The sequence below is a fragment of the Plectropomus leopardus genome, chromosome 8 (genome assembly GCF_008729295.1).
Source record: "Plectropomus leopardus isolate mb chromosome 8, YSFRI_Pleo_2.0, whole genome shotgun sequence".
NCBI classification, from domain to species: Eukaryota; Metazoa; Chordata; class Actinopteri; order Perciformes; family Serranidae; genus Plectropomus; species Plectropomus leopardus.
In genome coordinates, this window is record NC_056470.1 from 27,403,089 (window position 1) to 27,423,198 (window position 20,110).

General features: G+C 38.5%; 3 protein-coding genes across 5 annotated transcripts; 2 read left to right on the forward strand and 1 right to left on the reverse strand.

Annotated features, from left to right (window-relative positions):
• Positions 1-1,206: 1,206 nt before the first annotated feature.
• Positions 1,207-8,752, reverse strand: slc16a7 (solute carrier family 16 member 7). 3 transcript variants are annotated; one of them, XM_042491636.1, is made up of 5 exons: positions 8,656-8,752; positions 5,157-5,391; positions 4,874-5,017; positions 1,876-2,739; positions 1,207-1,769 (listed from the first exon to the last, which is right to left on the reverse strand). In XM_042491636.1, exons 2-5 carry the CDS (start codon positions 5,371-5,373, stop codon positions 1,546-1,548), a joined length of 1,449 nt encoding a protein of 482 aa, XP_042347570.1. In that variant the 5' UTR covers positions 5,374-5,391; positions 8,656-8,752; the 3' UTR covers positions 1,207-1,545. The 3 variants fall into 3 exon arrangements, with proteins under 3 accessions (XP_042347570.1, XP_042347573.1, XP_042347569.1); XM_042491639.1 differs by lacking the exon at positions 8,656-8,752 and adding an exon at positions 5,511-5,571 and having other exon boundaries at positions 5,157-5,387; XM_042491635.1 differs by lacking the exon at positions 8,656-8,752 and adding an exon at positions 5,511-5,557.
• LOC121947567 (uncharacterized protein At5g50100, chloroplastic-like) lies at positions 6,665-11,206 on the forward strand. Its single transcript, XM_042492675.1, has 3 exons — positions 6,665-7,112; positions 9,895-10,083; positions 10,213-11,206. Exons 1-3 carry the CDS (start codon positions 6,969-6,971, stop codon positions 10,405-10,407), a joined length of 528 nt encoding a protein of 175 aa, XP_042348609.1. The 5' UTR covers positions 6,665-6,968; the 3' UTR covers positions 10,408-11,206.
• Positions 11,207-13,628: 2,422 nt separating this feature from the next.
• LOC121947008 (calcium-independent phospholipase A2-gamma-like) lies at positions 13,629-19,344 on the forward strand. Its single transcript, XM_042491871.1, is given in 9 exon segments — positions 13,629-13,651; positions 13,653-15,045; positions 15,327-15,479; positions 15,568-15,725; positions 15,946-16,040; positions 16,167-16,338; positions 16,465-16,522; positions 17,164-17,358; positions 18,787-19,344. Coding segments are annotated over 9 exon segments (2,706 nt in total). The 3' UTR covers positions 19,246-19,344.
• The last annotated feature ends 766 nt before the right edge of the window (positions 19,345-20,110 follow it).

The following is a 20,110-nucleotide window of genomic DNA, read 5'->3' on the forward strand; positions in this document are numbered from 1 at the left end:
TATAATTTAGTTGACTGAAATTAAACCAGCATCCAAAGAGGAAACCGCCCATAAGCCCTGATTTTCCACTGTGTATCTGACTTTGCATCACATAATGTTATCCAAGGTTATAAATAAACGTATTGATTCCCTCACTTAAGCAATTTTCGTCCATTTGAAAAAAGGAAGTCAATATGCACCTTGCAGGGACATGATAAGAATGGATCATTTAAGCATACATCTCCAGTAATGGTATTGTTCTTTTCCTGAATTGCTTCACTTTGTATCCTGTACTGCAGGTGCTCAGGGCCTGGCATAAAGGGGCTGTAACCATGCAGTGTGTTAGAATATAAAGTTTAATCTGGAGTGGTGACCTGACATAGGATCACAAATTGTATTTGCAGTCAGATATTTTCTTAGTGGTGTGATAGATGAGTTTGAATCTTTGATTTTGTATTATTAGGGCAATCACAACAAGAGAAATACATAAGACTGTGTCAATTTAAAATACACAAACATCTAAAAACAGCACTTTAAAACACTAATATATTTGGAGCTCTGGCCTGTCGCTTCGATAAATGTGCAGCCTTATACTTTTTATGTCAGTGAGGCTAAGTAAAACATTTCTTTACCTGCACATGCAAATGCAGTCTTATCATTGAATGCATATAGGGTTCCACAACTTATTTAAAACTTCAATGCTAAAACATTTCCAAAACCTCACACTGATTTTTTTTTATGACTGCACTAAAGTGATGCTGCAGTGAAACAACTTTTACAGATCCCCGTGGCACTGAAAGAATATTTTACTGTGTAGACTTGAAGAATGGATAAAGATTTTTTTCTCTAAAAGTGGGAGTTAAACTTATAGGCAGCAGGAGAGGATTTCCAGGGAAGGTATTTTGAGAGAGAAGGTGTGTAGTCTTTACAACAGACATTTAATTTTCTCATTTTTTTTAATCGCTGTGCTCTTGGCGATCCATTTATAATATGTGACGGCCCTCTGGGAGGGTCAGGACCTAGACTTTGGAAAGCGATGCTGTAAAGAACCAAACCACCATTGACGCTGCCTGTTGTTTAATTGCAGTTTAATAGGAGAGATGTGTTGCAACTTATGTCCTGACATGACAGCGTCCAGTGCCATCTAGTGGTAATAAGATGATAATAAACAGAGGTAGCTTGGCTCTGTGTTGTGGGATGCGGCTTGTAATTTTTTTTATCAGTCTCACAGGAAAATGACATTTTATTCAGCCACTGAAAAAAAACCAGAGGAACTACATAAATTCATAGAGCCATTACAGTAATTGCTTTGGAAATAACAGCAGCATTTCTGGATGTTATATAAATGAAGGTCATTACAGATATAGTAAACATAATGTAATAATAACATATATAAAACAACTATTAAAATACCAAGTGTTGATCTATCTAGCAAAGGTCCAAAGAGTCCAATAATCTCTTCCAAGGTAGAAAATAATTGCTATCAATAATACTGTGTGTTGTGCTCTAAAGCCTGTGTAGTGTCATCTTTCTATATTCACTAAAATAATATCATAGTCAGCATGTTCATCCTTCTGTTTCATGCGCTGTTTTATCATCCTGGCTCATTTTAAGTTGCACTGCCTCTTCGCTAGTCCTCATCTCCACAGCCTCGCTCTGCCTCCGCTCCTCGTCCAGCTTTTTGTAGTTGTAGTAATGCATGACGAAGAAATATATGCCAGGCGTTAGCATAAACACTCCGCAGGCGTAGTACATGTATTTGTAGTCCCCGAAAATATCAACCAGAGCTCCTGAAAGAGAAGACACACCCTTCATTAGTCACAGTTTTATACATTCTAACATTTTGTTCATGCATTTATAATCTGAAATTTAAAAAAAACTCTGAAGTTTACAAACCTGAAAGTGGAGGTCCAAGAAGCACCGGTGCACACTCGATAATAGTCACAAGTCCAACGGCACTGGAGAAGCGTTGAGCTCCAACAAGATCCATCAGAACTTCAAAGAGCAGTGCAGAAAGCATCCCAAATGCCAACCCAAAGAAGACAGCATATACAACCAGACCTGTATATCCAGGCAACAGTGGACATATAAGATGGCACACACCGTTGTATGAAACTGCGAAACTGAAAAAGTACTGGATCCGCGGCCGAATCAACTTGGTGTTGCCGATGAGGCCTGTTGCTGGTCTGATAAACATGTCCACCAGAGCGAAAATAGAGAGCAGGAAAGCTGCTGAATATTCATCAATCCCTTGATGTTTGGCATACGGAGCCAGGAAGACCACAGGCGCGAAAAACCCGAAGAACATGACCACGTTACCAATGAGATAAATGAGGAAGCCTCTGTGTTTGAAAAGGGTGAGATCTATGAATTTGTGTATGCAGCCCTGACTCCTGCTCTCATCTTGGCTTTCTTCAGTCAGAAGGTTAGCTGACTGTGCACTGGTGTCTGAAGGAGCAGCTTCCTCTGCGGCTTCCCCGTTACACTCTGGTGGCTCAGTCTTTGGTTTCGCTAGGGCATTTTTGTTGACTGGTCTCATCAATGCCCCAGCTACACAGCAGTGCAAAACAATGGATCCCAGGATGAGGAAGCTACCTCTCCAGCCAAAAGAATCAAACAGAAACTGATTGAGAGGAGCCAGAGTGAATAAAACAACTGGACTTCCTGTCATGGCGAGCCCGTTCGCCAGAGGCCTTCTGACCTGGAAATAGGTGCCTATGATCGTCAGGGCCGGCTGAAGGTTGAAGGCAAGGCCTAAACCTGTTGAAATAATAAAATTGTTTATTACCATCCCTTAAATAATGTATTTTGTTATCATATCAGTGTACAACAAAATTTGTGATGCTGATATCTAATAAAAAATGAAATTTTAAGACGGATAAAGAAACACTGATGCACATTGACACCTGAATTACAGGGAGAGTTCACCCCAAAATCCAAAATACATATTTTTGGTCTTACCTGTTGTGATATTTATCAGCCTAGATTGTTTTGGTGTGACTTACAAAGTGTTGGAGATACCGGACATAGAGATGTCTGCCTGCTCTCGAATATAACAGAACTGGATGGCACTCAGCTTATGGTCCCCAAAACACCAAAAAATACATTTGAAAAACTCAAGAGCAGTCTCTTTACTGAAATCATGACCCAGTCACTCAAGATAATCCATGGACTTTGTTGACAGCAATTTCATGTAGGAACTATTTTCTCTCCACCGAACTACAACCACCTACCATATTGTCGCGCAGAAGAAAGTGTGCATCAACTGCTAGCTCACCTAGTCACAACTGAGCTAGCTAATGTTACCTGTCCCTTAAAGTCTTTTTCTCCAGCTACGTTACGTAGTTACGTTTTGTCCAAGGAGAAGTTGTGATTGTATTTTAATTACAAACTACCATCATCAAACCATCGTGTCCACCTTGAGGGGGCAGGAAAATGACATTTTAGCTGCTGTAACGATTTAATATTACTATTCTATATTATCTGCATAATGTGCTGTTTAAAAGTTTCAAAAATGTACTGAAATGTTGATAGAGATGTACTTTGGAGAACTAATATGAACAACAATCAAATTTTGAATTTTTATTATTACAGTGGATACTACTAGTTAATTAATTGGTTGTTGCAAAGTTTATATGTCAGTATTTTAACAATGGATTATTAATAGAAATGACTTAAAGAAAAATGCAATTTTTCTCTGATATTAGCCCCTCGGTTAAAGGTTTCCTCTTTTGCTCTGACATTTGCGATAGTAATCTGAATATCTTTTGGGATTGGACTGTAGATCTCACAGATGAAGCAATTTAAAGATGTCGCCTTTGCTTTTAGGAAATTGTGTATGACTGTTTTCACAGTATTCTGAATTATTATTAATATACCATTCTAACCAAAGAATTAATTGATGACTCAATAAAATTACTTGCAGATTAATCAGTGAGTTGCATCCCTGACTACAATTTACTGATAATATTCTATTTTTATATCCACGGCGGTCAAATATTTCATAAGTTTTTGATAAAACCTTGCACATCCAGCTCATTTCTGTGCCACACTTTGTGGAGAATCATTACTAGATTAAAGTTTAAAGTCTGAGAGGTTTGTTTACTCACTGGTATTAGCGTGATCATGTGGTGTGTCTGGGGTACACGCAGGCCGGTGGGGATTTTTTTAATGCAGCCGATTTAGTGAGTTATTTTTAAAAAAAATACGGTCCCGCCCCAGTTTGTGTATTGCTCTGATGGCACAGTTTCAACAGGGCATAGATGTTTCATTGTGATTTCAGAACGTATTTAAACATAGCACAAAGCGGCCTCAGTTAACCTCGCACAGGGGCACCAGCGATACTAGTGGACTGAACCTGATATCAAAAAAACTCCTGCATCCGCCTGCGTCAACCAGTCACAGCCGGGCAACATAAAGGAAACGCTATAGAGAACAGCAGCAACCTTACTAGTAAAATTCATGAACTCATGTGTTGGGGAGTAATTAAATTACAACGTAAAAGTAATTGTAATCACTTGTAGTTAATGAGAAAAAATATGCAATTAAATTACATTTACTAATCGAAATGTTGTTGATTACAAAGAGGTTACACATGAAAAAATATTTTTAGTATAAAGTTTATATGTTAAATAAATCATAAATTCTGTTGCTTTACATCTTTCTAACATGCAGGAATGCCTTCTTAAGGCATATTTTTAGACTAGGCGGGTCAGAAAAGCTGTTAAGAAAAATTTGAGGCAACATTTATGTACATAAGTCATATGTCTTTTCAGTTTTACTGTCCTGTTTAAGACATTTGTTGGAAAAGTTGACTAGTTGACTACATTTCAAAAGTAACCTCACCAATGCTGCTTATCTTATGTGATTATTGATAAAAACAACATGTTCTTACCTCCAATTACTCCAACGCAAAGATACAGATGCACAATAGTCGTACCAAAAGAAGCAAGCACCATGCCGGCGCTAACCAAGAGCCCACCGACCATCACTACCGGTCTGCTGCCATAGCGGTTGACAAGTATACTGCTCACAGGTCCTGTACAGAGGAGGGGAATATCTCACTTTCTTGGTATGTTCTTTCACTGAAGGTTTACAGCACTGAGACTTTATCTGTTTTGATTAAATCAGGGATAAGAAAATAGTTTTGAAGTACTGTGTTTATGATTTCCACTGACCTCCTGCATACATTGAGGCGAGCATGACTGAGGACAGCCATGCAATCTCACTGTAGGAAACTGAAAAATATTCCTGAATCTCCTTAAAGTAGATGGTGAGGGACTTGGGAAAGGCATAGGAGAATCCTATTGAGATGAAAGCACCAAAGACGATCGCCCAGCCCCAGCCTCCGTCTGGTGGTGTGTAGCCTAGTTTGGTTCCTGCTGCAGGGGGCATGTTTGGTCCACCCGCTGGCTAATGGGAACACATACAAGAAGTGAACACTACTACTAAAAACTACTACACATTTTTAAAGCTGTGTTAAACGCTCACATGACCCTGAAACATACATTCTACAAATCACAAGAGCTCACCTCTACACACAATCCTTGAAAGCGTACTGGCCAGGCTACGAACACTGTTGTTGTACCAGGCTGTGGCTGCCTCAGACCCTGCTTTAAGGCCTTTGATCTCATCACGTGTGCTTGCATGACAAATACGAGTGACCATATATAGAGAGAGGCAACAACCCTACTGGAGACTACATTTATTGTGATAGTATTCAACCAAAACATGAGCCCCTTGGGTCTCAGCCACAGATGTGCCGCCGAAGCACTGAGGGACCTGTGGTTCTTGAACTCTAACAAAATAATCTGTTGTTATCTTAATTAAAATTATGAGGTGCTCAGATTTAATTACTGTAGATCCCACGGTTCCCACACATTTTCACACACAAAATACCAAAACTTTATGATAACTTTTCAAGGATCCAAAATTAATTTTTTTCCTTTGCCCCACTCACCCACCGTTTTTCAAACATATAGGATTCAAACTCTATTTAGACATAATTTCATTGTCCCAAATGATTTGTTCAAGGAATACCAAAAATGTGAAAATCCAACCATAAGACAGAACATATACTGTATGCTATAATCTATGCTGCCCATGTCACTTGCTCCATCTCAAAAATGCGACACATTTTATAAATAGTCAAGGGGCAACAGTATGAAAACATGTTAATTCCCACTGTGACATTATATTTCTCGGCTCAGTAGCCTGATGATAATCAGACATATCAGATTTAAATTCTGTACAAAATTAATTTCAGTTCATTAGCATACATAGATGAATAAAAAAATGAATATTAGAGCTACCTTAAGTTAACAGCTACAGAAAATACATTTGCCATTACATGTAAGTAGGCTATATCCATATTACATTACTGTGACATTTTCATTACACAACAAAATTCCATGACTTTTGCAAACCTTTCAAGGATTTTACTAATCCAATGACATTCCTTGGCCTGGGAAAAATACTGTGAAAATTCCAGGTATTCCATGACTGTGGGAACCCTGCAATCTTAAGGAAATTACATAAAATAATTTATTTTTAGTAAATAAGGTTGTATTATCACTAAGCAGATAAGCCTCCTCCGGCTTGTGGAAATGCAGCAGAGTGACACCTCTTACGTCACAGTGGAGCTACACGATCACCACGCCTCCTTCAGTCATGCTCTCCGGTCAGCTGTTACCGCTAACTCACTGAAAGTTTGAATGAATTAAAATTTAGCTAAATGACTAGACGAATTTGAGGACGGGAGATAATGTTCAGAGTTTTTTTTCCAGCGTTTGTTTTAAACACATCAGCGCGTGGCCTCTGTTTGTGTTACACAACCGCTTGTGTAACGCGGACGTTTGTTGTTTGGTAACATTGGCTAGTGTCTGCTACACTGAAGTGGAGCTAGCTTAGCTGTGTAGCTTTTTAGTCGCGTTAGCACTATTTAAGTAGCAGGTTCGTCGCTGTGGTGGGTTCAAATAGTGTGTTTCGAGATGTTTTCCAAAGTGAGGATGTGTGTAGTCTCGGGGTTGACCAGATTGCCCACTTATGTTAATTCAACGACGGCAATAAAAGCGACACCTGCCCTGTGCAGACATCAGCACCGGACCTTTAGCTCTGAATCTGCAGGTGTCAAGGTGAGTTTCTCTGTGAGTTACTGCATTACACAAACAGTTTGACTTACATTTTTTGGCTAAATAATCTAATGACTTTATAATATACCAGTAGCGTTGGTGAATAGTTAGGCAACGTACTACAAGTTTGAAAAACACAGTCATTAGTGAGCCTCTATTTACAGTAGCTTAAGCTAACAATTTAGCTAACAATGTTGCTTTCGCTAAGGGACTGTTCGTTATTTACCAGAGTGGGGGTTGAGCTTATTATGTTGCTACAACTAAGGGACTGTTCTTTATTTGTCAAAGGAGAGGGTGGCTGGGCTGTGACATTGTTTTTTTACCCTCCCTGTAGCAACAAATATTTTTTTGACCCTTTCTGGGTGACCCTCCATAAATCAGTTTGTAGCTTTGTAAAGCTTACACAATGGCTTGATGGCTGGATTTGTGTTTTGTGGCAGATGTGTGTTGGTTTTTTATTTTTTATCTGTTTTCCTTAAGAAGTGAGCTATTTATGTGAACATGCTGGTTTTGTTTACTTTTGGTAAAGCTAATAAATTGATTTAAATGTACCATTTGCTGTTTGAAAGTTAAAAATTGAAGATGACATATGAGAGTTGAAAAAAATTCCTAGTTTTTCCACCTTTTGTTGTGCAGACTGGGTAGTAAGTGCAAACAGTTTATTTTGGCAAAATTTCAAATTACACTTGTAAAATAGAATAGACTAGAATTTAGTTTTGATGGAAGTGTTCATCCCACAAACTGTGTTCAAGGATCATTGGAAATGTGAAAATCCAATGACAATTCATATATATTTTTTTTTTAACAGTTTCTTGCTATGAAATATGGAATGATTTTGGCGATTTTTTAAAGAAAACATGCAGATGTGGAAGGCAATGTTTCTTCAAAAATAAGTAAAATAAATTATTAAGTAAAAAATCAAAATATAGCAATTTAGAGATAGATGCTCCTTCCAAAAGCCAAAAGAAAAAAAAAAACATAGGCTTATAAGTCCCTACCAAGTGCTTAAAAAAATTATTTGACATGCGTCCCTTTTTTCCACCACCCCCTCCCCTCTCATAAATAATGAACAGTCCCTAAAGGGGATTTTGTTTTTTAATCACCAATGTCTGTCTACCAGTAATGATCTGTTATGATATGTTATCTATAAATGGTAGGATTGGTTGTTATTTGCTGTAGCAAATTAAAGTAATGTTTAATTAAAATGAGGTTAATTCCCTCTGCTAGACAAAAATATTAAAACTTTGAATGGTAAAAGTGCACTGCCAATTCTGTGTTTGTACGTTCGGTAAAAGATGTCCACAACAGAAAGATCACCACTCTGCCATTATGGTAAAACAAGAGGTAAAAGTGAATGAATTGTTGTGTTTGTTGTTGCAAAACACGATCAGAGTGGCATAGAACTGTTAACATGACAGTTCTATGCTCACATTTTCAGATGGTTAGCAGCTAACTGTTAGCGACATGGCAGTCAAGCAGGGCAACTGGCCTACACATAACCAGACAAACAAATAGTTTTCTCAGTTAACTTTTAAGCAAACATCACCTCTTAATATCTGAATCTTGTCTTGAGTTTTGAATCTGGTCCAGCAGAGTTTGAAAGGCCGAGCAGCAGCTTGTCCACTCTTGCGAAACTATAATTTTAACTTCAACTCAGCTGCAGAAGTTGAGACTGAGCTTTAGTCGGTCATGTAACATCACATTAGGGGGCCACTATGACCCAGATATGAGATACCCCTTCTTGGGCCAAGCTTCAAATGTCAAAAGTGGCAGCTGGTAGTTGTTAAAATACGTGGGAAAATATGTAACAGTATCCAGCAATGCTAAATATAATGCTGACTGTATAATCAACAATAATTAGAATATCTAATTTAACTTGATCTCATATTGATGTTGTATATTTTGGTTGTGTAATAATTCTGATTCCATTAATTTTTTGTTTGTTTGTTTTCATGCCTAATTCTTCATATTTTGCTGGAGATAGTGGTTCATTATTTGCACTAGTCTTCCAAGTGAGAACTCCAAAGATGGCTTTGTGAACTCAAATTAAGTTTGTTTAAGGTGCTCTTTAGATACGATACATCATACATGTAGACACAAAAATCGCAAAAAACAACAAGGCACTATCTTCTGAAATAAATTGAAAGCCTTATTCTCATGGCATGGTCATGCTAAAAAAAACCCAACTGTGACACATATGGGCATCAAGCCCTCTTCAGGAAGTTATAAGATCTAAAATATTAACAAAGTACTGATGAATATTCATACTGGTGCACAGGTAATCCTTTATGAGACAATTTAATTTTTAATTTTCATGACTTTGTTTTCTAAATGTTTTGTAATTTGATTAGTTTAATATGAAACAATTTAAATGTATGTGTATAATATATCTAAATTCAGCTCTCATACAATTTTACTTTGTTTTTTGGCTCTAAGGGTGTAACATTTTTACTGTATTATTTATTGATCTTCTTAGAGCATTGGCTGTCTAGAAAAGTAGTATTTGGACTCCCTCTAAAACAAACATGATGCAAACATATGGTATCTCACATTTACGCAGAACCAAACACGGTTACATCAAATGTTATACATAGTACAGAAGACATTGATACAGTTGTTCATGAAAGTCTCAAAGTGTTTTTCCACCAGAAAAAGCAATAAGTTACTAAAGAGGTCATTCAAGGTCTGCCAGCTTGGAAATCTCTTTTCCCTGCCATAAGTCATCTTGGTCTCGTGCACTTAAAGACAGCAGTGCTGTTTCCATTCATCCTCTGCTCTGTTTCAGGTGCTGTATGATGGGCTTTGTCCCATATGTGTGACGGAGATCCGGTTCCTCCAGTTTCTGCAGAGGAACCGACCTGAGAAAGTAGATTTTATTGATATCGCCCTGCCAGGCTACGACGGAGAGAAATACAAGGATATCAGCTACGAGATGGCCATGGAGCAAATGCACGTGATTGATGAGAAAGGCGAGGTAAATGCACACTTTACTGACTTCAGTAAGACTACGAAATCCTGTATGTCACATAATTGCCATTTTGAAAGACATTTGCGGATTGAATGTAGTATTCTGCCAGTTTGCTAACCTCCTGTGCTTTGGCAGGTTCATAGTGGGATCCCAGCGTTTGCAGTCATGTACGGTGCAGTGGGCCTCGGCTGGGTGGGTCGCCTCATGATGTGGAAACCTGTGAGACCCTTCATGGACAAGTCCTATGCCATCTTTGCCAAGAACCGCCTAAAGTGGACCGGGCGTGGGGAGGAGTGCATCACAGGGCGCTGTGAAAAGAAAACAAGCTGAAAAAATAAAGTATGTGGATTAAATTAATTGATCGTGAAGACGAACAGAATAAAAAAAACACGTTTTACCTGTTAAAATATCAGTTTATTATGAACCTGGTCTGGTTTAAAGACTGTTCTTAGTTTAAGGGAAATATTGGCTGCCTTATTATAAATGTGTATGTTTTGAAATTATTTGATGGGTTATATATATTTTTACTTTAAGTTTGTTAAAAACACCTCAATGATATGAGTTTAAGAGACAAATTAGCGTAAGCAATTAAAAAAAGTTTAAAAACAGCTCCCTCTGTCTAGTAACACCATTTTCACAGAGATTTACTTATTGGGATCAATAACTGGTGCTTGTATTCTCTTCATCTGCAACTATGAGCTTTGTAACTCCAGCCCGAACAAATATGATGCAGCAGAGGAAAAAACTTTACTGGAAAAGACAGAGTAATGGTGCTCTGTATACCAGACTGTCACACAATGACAAATATACAGAACTGAGAAAATCGCTGAAGCAAAATACAGGCAATTTCCTGTCGCACACAGCGTCTGAGATTGAGGCTCATTCAATACAGATAGAGAATCAAACTGTCAGGAAGCTGCCACTAGATGTCATCGTAAGTCCAAACTAATATCATCCTTGAGAGTGAAATTGCTCCAAAAGACTTGTGTTATATGGCAGGTGTGATTATTTGCCAGATCATGATTTAACCTGTTCATTCAAAGTTGCCTTGTAACAGATATTAAGCAGGAATTTTGTGTGAAATCAATATTCAGTGTTTTTCACAATAAAGGGAACTCAAACACCAAAACTGACTCAATTGGCACAATGTTTCTAATTTGAATTAATCTTTGTTACTTTGTTTGTTATCAACTTTTTTATTATTTAACATTGAAAACAAACAACAAAACATCAACATACAACCCCCAGCAGCAACCCGATCCACATTACAATAGTCCTTAGTGGATCTACTGGAGAAGACAGTTAAGTCATTAGGAGGAAAACATTGAGACATAGAAAAATTTAATGTAATAAATTACTCTTTGTTACTTAAATCTGTGTCCTGGACAGACACAAACAGACACAAGACCTTTTAATCTGACATACTCTTAGTAACCTGGGCAAATTGGCTTTATTTATTTATTTATTTCAAAAATATGGGAAGAAGGCAATAAGTGAAAAAAGAGGAGATGAACCAGAAGCTAGCAGGAAATCTGGTAAAAGTACAAGAAATTAAAAGAAAAAACAAACAATTAAAATAATTAAAAAAAAATAATAATTTGAAAATTATAATTAGGAAAATAAGTCACTGGAAATTTTTCTCTAGCTTTTTAAAAATAGTTCCATTGTTTGCTCTTTAGCACTGTGGTTACACTGTAGACACCTAAAGAAAAGGTCTTACTCTCTTTGTTTCCTGTACAAACAGATGGTACTCAGTAAGTATTTGGTACCCAATATGCAGAAAGTAGTTACACTGTAACTTCTTGGCTGTAATTTAAAGCACACTGCATTTAATCTGATCTGTTAACCATTACAGACTTATCATGTTGTGTCACATGTTTTGGCCTGGGTCCAGTTTCCAGGAAGCCTGTTTGTTTTGGAGGGTTTGTGTGTTTGTTTCTGTGCCTTGAGCTGTGACGTAAGAAGCAGCTAACGTCAGCTCACTGAGACCCTCAAGTTGTCAGCCCCCTCCCTAATTTTAGACTTGTGCTTCCAGTCTTGCAGTCAGCAGAGACAGCACATGATCTTAAGCCTGTGTGGTCTTACAAAGCATTGGTGGTGCCTGTCCGCCCCCCAGCTGAGCTCAACCAATAAGCTTAAAGCACTGCAGGAGAGAAGGGTCGAATTAAGTGTCAAAACACAAAAGACATACTGACAGTTTGTCAGAAGTGGTGTATCGAGATCTAGATATCAAAGGAAGGAAACTTGGCTGAAGAGGAATTGTGAAGACAGAAGAACTAAGTGTTGTGCTTCAGGTAAATCTTAAGTGCTTTTATCTGACGTTTCCTGTCAAGGTTAGAGTAGCTATAAGCTACTTTGGTTCATGACCTTCCCCCATTTGAGTAGAAAACAGCCACAGTAGATGTTTGACTATTGCAAAGCCAAACTGTTTGCCTTTCTCTTTGTAAAGGCACCACAGAAACTGTTCGTGAATGCACTTCTTTTTTTACATAGGAAACTGATTGGTTTGGTTAGGATGTTGGAGCAACTGCGGGCAAAGCTGTTTGCGTTCTCAAGTTTCTGTGTCACATTGTGGACATAGGTCTATATAGAGTTGTGTATAGTCATTTACACTCATGTGTTTGCTGCCAGGTTTCATGTTACATTCATGAGGGGACACAGTACTAGGAAAAGGTAGAGGTGGGCAAGGTTATAATGGAACGTTATGTTTGTACACAATCAGCTCAGCTGCACTCTCCATTTAAAGTCACAGTGCGCCTCTGCGCTGAAGAGACGACATAATGATATACCAGACTTTTTAAATTTTATTTGATTTGATTTAATTTTGATTTATTAGCACACAAGATTTGATAAAAACAAGTACTTATAAAAAAAAAAAACATGACAAGAAATTTGCAGGAAGGTTAAGAAACCAGAAGGGGCCTATCGTAAAAATCTCCACCAGAATTTACAATCGACTCAAATTCTGACAGTAATTCGCTCCTTAGCGTGACAATATAACAAACAAACAAACAAGTAGTTATAATAGTCATAAATGGAGCAGATGCATACTAATAACATATCACACATCAACACAGCTACAGCACAGGTGTTATTTTTTAATCATGTTATACTTAAATAAAAGTAATGAATGTAATTTACCTGATACTTTTGTTTTTATCTTGAGTTTGTGCTTTTCTGTTTTGTTTTTCGCTTTCTGTAAGGTTTAACTATAATTGTATTATGCCCTGATTTCTCATCTGGCGCCAGGTCAAAACTTTAAATGTAGTCCAATTAATACCTGCAAAAGTGACATTCCCATTAGCCCCAGTGCACTATAAATGCTTATTAGCAAATGTTAGTATGCCCAAACTGCGCTAAGACGGTGAACATGGTAAACATTATACCTGCTTAACATCAATATGCAACATTTCTTAGCTTGTTAGCTTGTTTCTAATGTGTTTGTTTTATGTTTTCCTAGATTGCTGTTGAAAAATGCTGCTCCAGCCTAAATCAGTGCAAGCTCAAGAGTCACATATGGACTGATTGCTGCTCAACACAACAGGTTAAACATGGGTCGCTACCTCAGCACCAACTTGTTCAAGTTCTGTGTCCTGCAAAATTAGGTACCTAATGAGCCTTCTCAGAAAGTACCCTCGTCTGGCTAAAGCACCACTCAGCCTGGAACTCCACAGATATTCACTGCTGTCATCCCCTCATCCGTCCAGATTTACAAGAAAAGCTGCTTTTTATATTTTAAACTCAACTGGTACGGGCTCTACCTCTAACCACTTCCTCAGAAATTTTAGCAAAGAACTGAAACATCTCTCGGTGCGTTTTTATTCGTCCTCCAAGAAGAGTACTTTCAAACCTGAAGCTCCAGTTGGGATCTTTGAGGAGGCTCAGAACAGTATTGTTTTGAGTTCACTGGGCGGACGTCTTGGTCAGTCATTTAACAGATTGTCCAGACACATTAACATTTATTTCAAGACAAAGGATGTTGTACCTCTTGCTGAAAACACCGACCTTGTCACAACTTCAGAATATCTTGGCAGATCACAGAGGCGTCATCAAAGTCAACAGGCACCCAGAGAGCGAAATGTATCCAAGCGCAAGGACTCAACACAGACCCTGAAAAGCAAAGACAAACAGGAGGGTTCAGAATTGAGTCCTTCAACAAAGGACAACTCTGGACTCCAACTTTTTCACATTAGCTCTTTGGCGACAACATTCGGTGAGAGCTACAGTTACGTTGCGAATCACATTAACTCAGTCTTCTCTCGCAGTTTTTCAAAAGTTCAAATGCAGGAGAATACAGAAACCATGTCTTCCACCAGAGGGACAAACAGGAGGCAAACAAGGAGAAAAATGCAAAACACTTACATCATGAAGTCTAAAGACACTGAAGTGTCTGAAGTCAAATCAGGTCCTGATCAGGCAACAGTTGAACCCAACAATATGTCCAGCAGCTGGGAGGAGAGCTACCTTTACTTTGCGAGACACGTCAATAAATACTTTGGATCCAAAGTTGCAGAAAAAGTTAACCAAGATCAGAATAGGAGAAAAGAACTTCCTATGGAGAAAAATAGCACTTACAAGCAACATATTTCAGCACAGTCTACCTCACAAACTCAAGGTGCCTTGTCACAACTAAAGACAGACGAAGCAGTCGTCCCTAAAAGCAGAGGCCTTTTCCACAGCAGCCGCAATACCACAAACTTTGGTGAGAACTATTTCCAGATGGCCGGCCACATCAATCAGTATTTCAAGGGTCAAAGTGAATTGGACGAGGACACTGATAGAAGAGCGATGGACCCTGGATCTGCTACCTCTGAGACACTGAAGATTGTGTCCTTTATGGACTGCCTTCGCCACCCCACGAGTGCCATCCCTGACTTGTTGGGTTCTTATTTAAAACTGGGCCCCTTGACCCAGACTGGTAAACCCCATCCTGCTGTGACTTCACCTGGTACAATTCTGAATAAAAAGGTGAGCTGAGATTAGATCGTCAGTGCTTCTACGTTTATCAAGAACGCAAATATTAAAAGAAATTGACTGTCAGTCTAGCAAGTGTGTCACCTAAAGCATATGCAGACATTTCTCATCATGCCTAATCTCATTATTTAAGCTTGTACTGCAGTGCTAATTCAAAACAGACTTTAATTTGAACTTTGTCCCAACAGGTTGCAACAGCATTGTTGGTACTATTATAGGAGCTAAAATACATCAAATGCAAAAAGTTTGTTAGTAATTTCTGTTTGTGTTCGTAGCTTGTCCTGAGTCGGAGGCAGGCAGAGGAAATGACACGCGGGTTGATTGGCTCCCTGTCCCAGGCTTCATCTTCAGAAGCTCTGTTGGCCTGCGTGGAGGCACTCAATGAACACCTCATCCGTTACCCATCATGCAAAGCTTTAATGTGGCAGGTCTGTTGGACGTGAAACATTCACAGTTATAAACGTTTAACGTATTGATTTGACCATAGTAAGTTCCTAAAGATGTTTCTGTTTTCAGGAGAAAACTGCAGTCACGTTGTTGAGGAAGCGAAGAACTTGCAGAGATAACCTGATGCTTCAGAGCGCCATTAGAGAAAGCTTGGCTCTGATCGGTTATGTGGGTCCAGTCAAAGGTCGCGGCATTAGAGTTCTCTCAATTGATGGTGGTGGCACAAGGTAACTGCAAGAAAATTGATCATATATGACATTCAGGGCGTTAATATAGCAGGAAACACCTATTTGCTATGTAAAGATATAGTGGAGTAATGGTTTATTTTTATCTTGAGAATCCAAGCTGATATCAGAATAGGGTTGTTGCGGAAGTGTACCAAGACCACAGGACCAAACAACAACACAACACTAAATTTTATCAATATTTTGTTTGCGTCTTTTCCAGAGGGGTGGTACCTCTGCAAGTGTTAAAGCTACTGGAAGCTGAAACAGGCAGGAAGATCCACCAGCTGTTTGACTACATTTGTGGCGTGAGCACAGGTGACAAACAACAGAACTGAGAGTTACTAAAAATAACAAAAAAATGTTTTCTCAACATCTCGATGCTTCTCAGTCTGATCCATCAGTTATGTCTCACTCGTGTGTCTCTGCATGTGTTTATTAAAGGTGCTGTTCTTGCCTTCATGTTGGGTCTGGCCCATTTTTCTCTGGAGGAGTGTGCTGATATGTATCGTCGCTTTGGCTCTGAAGTGTTTCGGCAGAACCCGCTGGTTGGCACCGTGAAGATGGGCTGGAGTCACTCCTACTATAACACTGAGACCTGGGAGACAATACTTCAGTATTCACAGATATTTTTTTAACACAATATAAGTGCTCTAGTGATGATAATGAATTCTTGACATGATAGTAAGACAGCAATACAATCACATGGTGTGATGGAATCTTCTGTTTTTGTTTTGTTTAGAGAAAAGCTGGGAAATCGAGTACTTATCAAAACAGCCGGAGATGAGTTGAGTCCCAAGGTAAGAACCCTGGAATTACCATAGTAATTGATTGTATAAAAATGTTATAATATCATCAACAGGGTCACAGCCCTGTTTAAATACTGTTAGATTCATGAGGCAGCAGTTGCTAACATTAAATCCCCCGCTGTGGTAGAATGGAAGCATTATTATTAGCATATTAAATAAATAATGTTGTTTATGTTGCACCTTTTTAAAAGCAGAGTTTACAAAGTGCATTGACAAACAAAGCAAAGCAGACACAGGATATATAGACGACAATACAACAATGGAAAACCAAAAAGTCCTATTGAACACAAGCAAGAAGAAACTAGGGTAGAGTTAGGATAAAGTTAAAACCAGAAGATAAATAATACAAGATGCAGGCCACATAATGTCAATATAAAATAACACAAAGAAACTGCTCAAAAACAATAAAAGCAATAAGACCACAAAGAAATAAAATAGATAAAACATAAATTAAAAGGTCAAATAGATAAAATACAAAATGAAAAGATGACATCACATAAAAGCAAAATGGGTTTTAAAAAGTGATTTAAAAGAAGTCACTGATTTTGTAGTATTATTTTGTATCAAGCATTAAAAATGCAGTTTGCTAACATTTTGTAAGCATTTTACAGAGGTTGTTGGTATCCACTCAGGTTTCAGCAGTGAGTGCAGTAGTAAACTGGGGAACCAGTCCGAAGGCCTTCGTCTTCCGCAACTACAACCACAAGCCCGGCTCTCTGAGCCGCTACGCGGGAGGCTCAGGCTGCCAGATGTGGGAGGCAGTGAGAGCATCATCGGCTGCTCCAGGATACTTCCAGGAGTTTCCCTTACAAAGTGACATTCACCAGGTAGGAAACTGCTGTTGTTGCTGCATTTTCAGTGGATTTTCAGTTCAGATTTTTAGTGGAAGACTCAAAATCCTGCTGCAATATATTTGAGTGAATGAAAATGTGATAAATGAATGCCTTTTTTTAAATCACAAAATTAGAATCTAGATTGAATGTCAGAGCTTATGATTTTTGTGTGATTTAAAAGAAGTCATTTTTGTGATTTTTGTGTTTGTCCCTTTTTGGACATTTTTGCAGGTCCATGATCACAGCACAAGCAGAACTCTTCATTTGGTCTTTTTTTCCTCAGCAGCAGTTCGTGAAGTTTAAGATGTGGGGCAGATAATTGATCTGTCGATCTGATCACAGCTAATCAGATCAGTGCGATGAATGGGGGTGCAGCTGCTGCAGGAGTGAGTGAAAGCAAACTTTTAGACTCCGCACAATGAATGGTAAAGTTTCACTTTTACTGTGCCTCAAGTTCTGCTGCTGTGTTCCAACAACACTAGTAATAAATGGTCAAACTCCAAAAATATAAAATCAGTGAATAGTGGCAGATATTTTGATTGATGTGGACTGCCACAAATAAATATATGTGTGGGAAACCCTGAGTGATAAGGGACTGTGGGAAAATAACTCAGTGGGGAGCGTGGATGAACTTGATGTGCCACTTCATTAAAAACAAGGCCCTTCCCAGCATCAACACATTTTTATTTTGCCCTTCCCTTTGACAAAGAGAAAAACAGTCAATTACGCTTAATTACTTTAAGTGCATAAATAATTAGAGGTGGTGTAACCCAATTATATGTTAATGGTACAACTCCTAATTACTACAGTAATTACAGCATTGTTGTCCTGTGCACGTGGCAAGACACACTTTTATGGCCTGTGGTGCACATAAAAGCTATGTCTTGATGTAACTTAAAAGAAAAAAGGTCATATCTAGGATGAGAGCAAAGATTAAAAAACCCAAAGAAAAAACAGTAGCATACAAAATAACCTTAAAAAACCCAAACAAAACAAAACAGAATGGAAAAAGGAGAATAAAGGCTTGTTTTAGGTTTTGTTTTTTGTTTTTGTTGTTTATAAGATTAAGCCTTTTAAGATAAAAACAAGAAAGCATTAAATCTTTTTCCCTTTTTAACCCTGTGAAACCTGAGGACATTAGCTTGATTTCTTTCAAACGCATGAAAACAAGGTTATGAGCAACCAAAGTAGAAATGACCCCATTACTAAGAAATGAGTAAATGCGTATTAAAAATTACCTGCAAATTTAAAAAAAACTTGGAAAAAGTGCTAAAAACATTTAATAATTCTGTTGCATAATGTAATAGTCTAAAAGCAGCACGAGAAAAGTGATGTCCCTCCAAGTTTCAGCGGGTTACAATTTGGGAAAAAAAAGGCTCTTCTTTTCATGTCACATTTCGATTTTTTTCTGTGTCTTCATAGGATGGAGGAATCATCCTGAACAATCCCTGTGCCTTGGCTGTTCATGAGAGCCGTCTGTTGTGGCCCAACCAGCCCTTCCAGTGTGTGCTGTCCCTCGGCACCGGCCGCTATGACAATGCTAAGCGGGGACCTGCCACCTCCACCAGCCTGAGGGCCAAAATCAGCAACCTCATCAGCAGTGCCACTGACACTGAAGGGGTCCACACCCTTTTGGACGAACTGCTGGCTCCAGATGTTTACTTCCGCTTCAACCCCATGCTTAGTGCTTTGGTGTCCCTGGACGAGAGCCGACCGCAGGCCCTGGACCAGCTGCAGAGAGACACCCAGAACTACCTGGAGAGAAACAGGCCCAAACTGGCCCGGCTGTGTTTGGTGCTCGGGGCAGAGCGCTCAGCTGCCAGCAGATCTAAGGACTGGATGAGTGAGAGGGCCTGGGAGATGAAGCAGAGATGGGTGTGAGCAGGTGCAGTGTGAGGAGGTACGTCGACACAAAGATGCATACAGGTGCACACACATGCAGGTCCTGGACAAAATAACAGAAACATTTTTTTTTTAAAGTTTGATTTGATTTATTAATTTCAAACATTTAAAAAAGGTAAATGATTATGCAAAAACAGACAAAAAAGTAATAATTACAGACAATGAAAAACATAAAGCAAAAGAAATGGTCAAATTCATAATGACTTGGTTTACTTCTTCAAAAAGGAGTGAGGGTAAGTAAAAACTGAGTTTTGTACAAACATTTATGGTCCAGAGAAGATGAAGCTCAGTGATCCCCTGACATTTTCTGTAGCGCCACCATGAGGTAAAAACAAATGAAATTATTGAATGAAACGTGGCGCAGACATAAATGTCCCCCTCAGGATTAACTAACTAAATTAACTTAAGTGATCCTTAATTTTCTTTTAGTACCACATCAGGTCAAAATTCTAGAGTGACACTACCCCCAACACTAATAGCCTCTCTTTTAAAATTTAAATTTTTATTTTTTTTTTAGAAAAACGAATAAGCAAATGTCATTTTGCTTACACACCAAACTAAGAGAATAAACATGAGGAACATAGTACCTGCTAAACACCTTTTGTCAGCATTGTTATAGTGAGCAGGTTAGCATGTAGCTCAAAGTAACGTCTAACAGAGCAGCTAGTGTGAATTTTACAGTATCGACATCATAAACCAAAACGTGTTTTTATGCCCAAGTCCATTTTTTTTCAGTTTTTACACGCTACAGTGAATTGTGTGTTGGTTTTTTAGCATGCCAAAACACCATTGTCCTAGCTTCAAGAGTTAGAGTTAAAGTAGAATTAAACAGGAAATTAGAGGC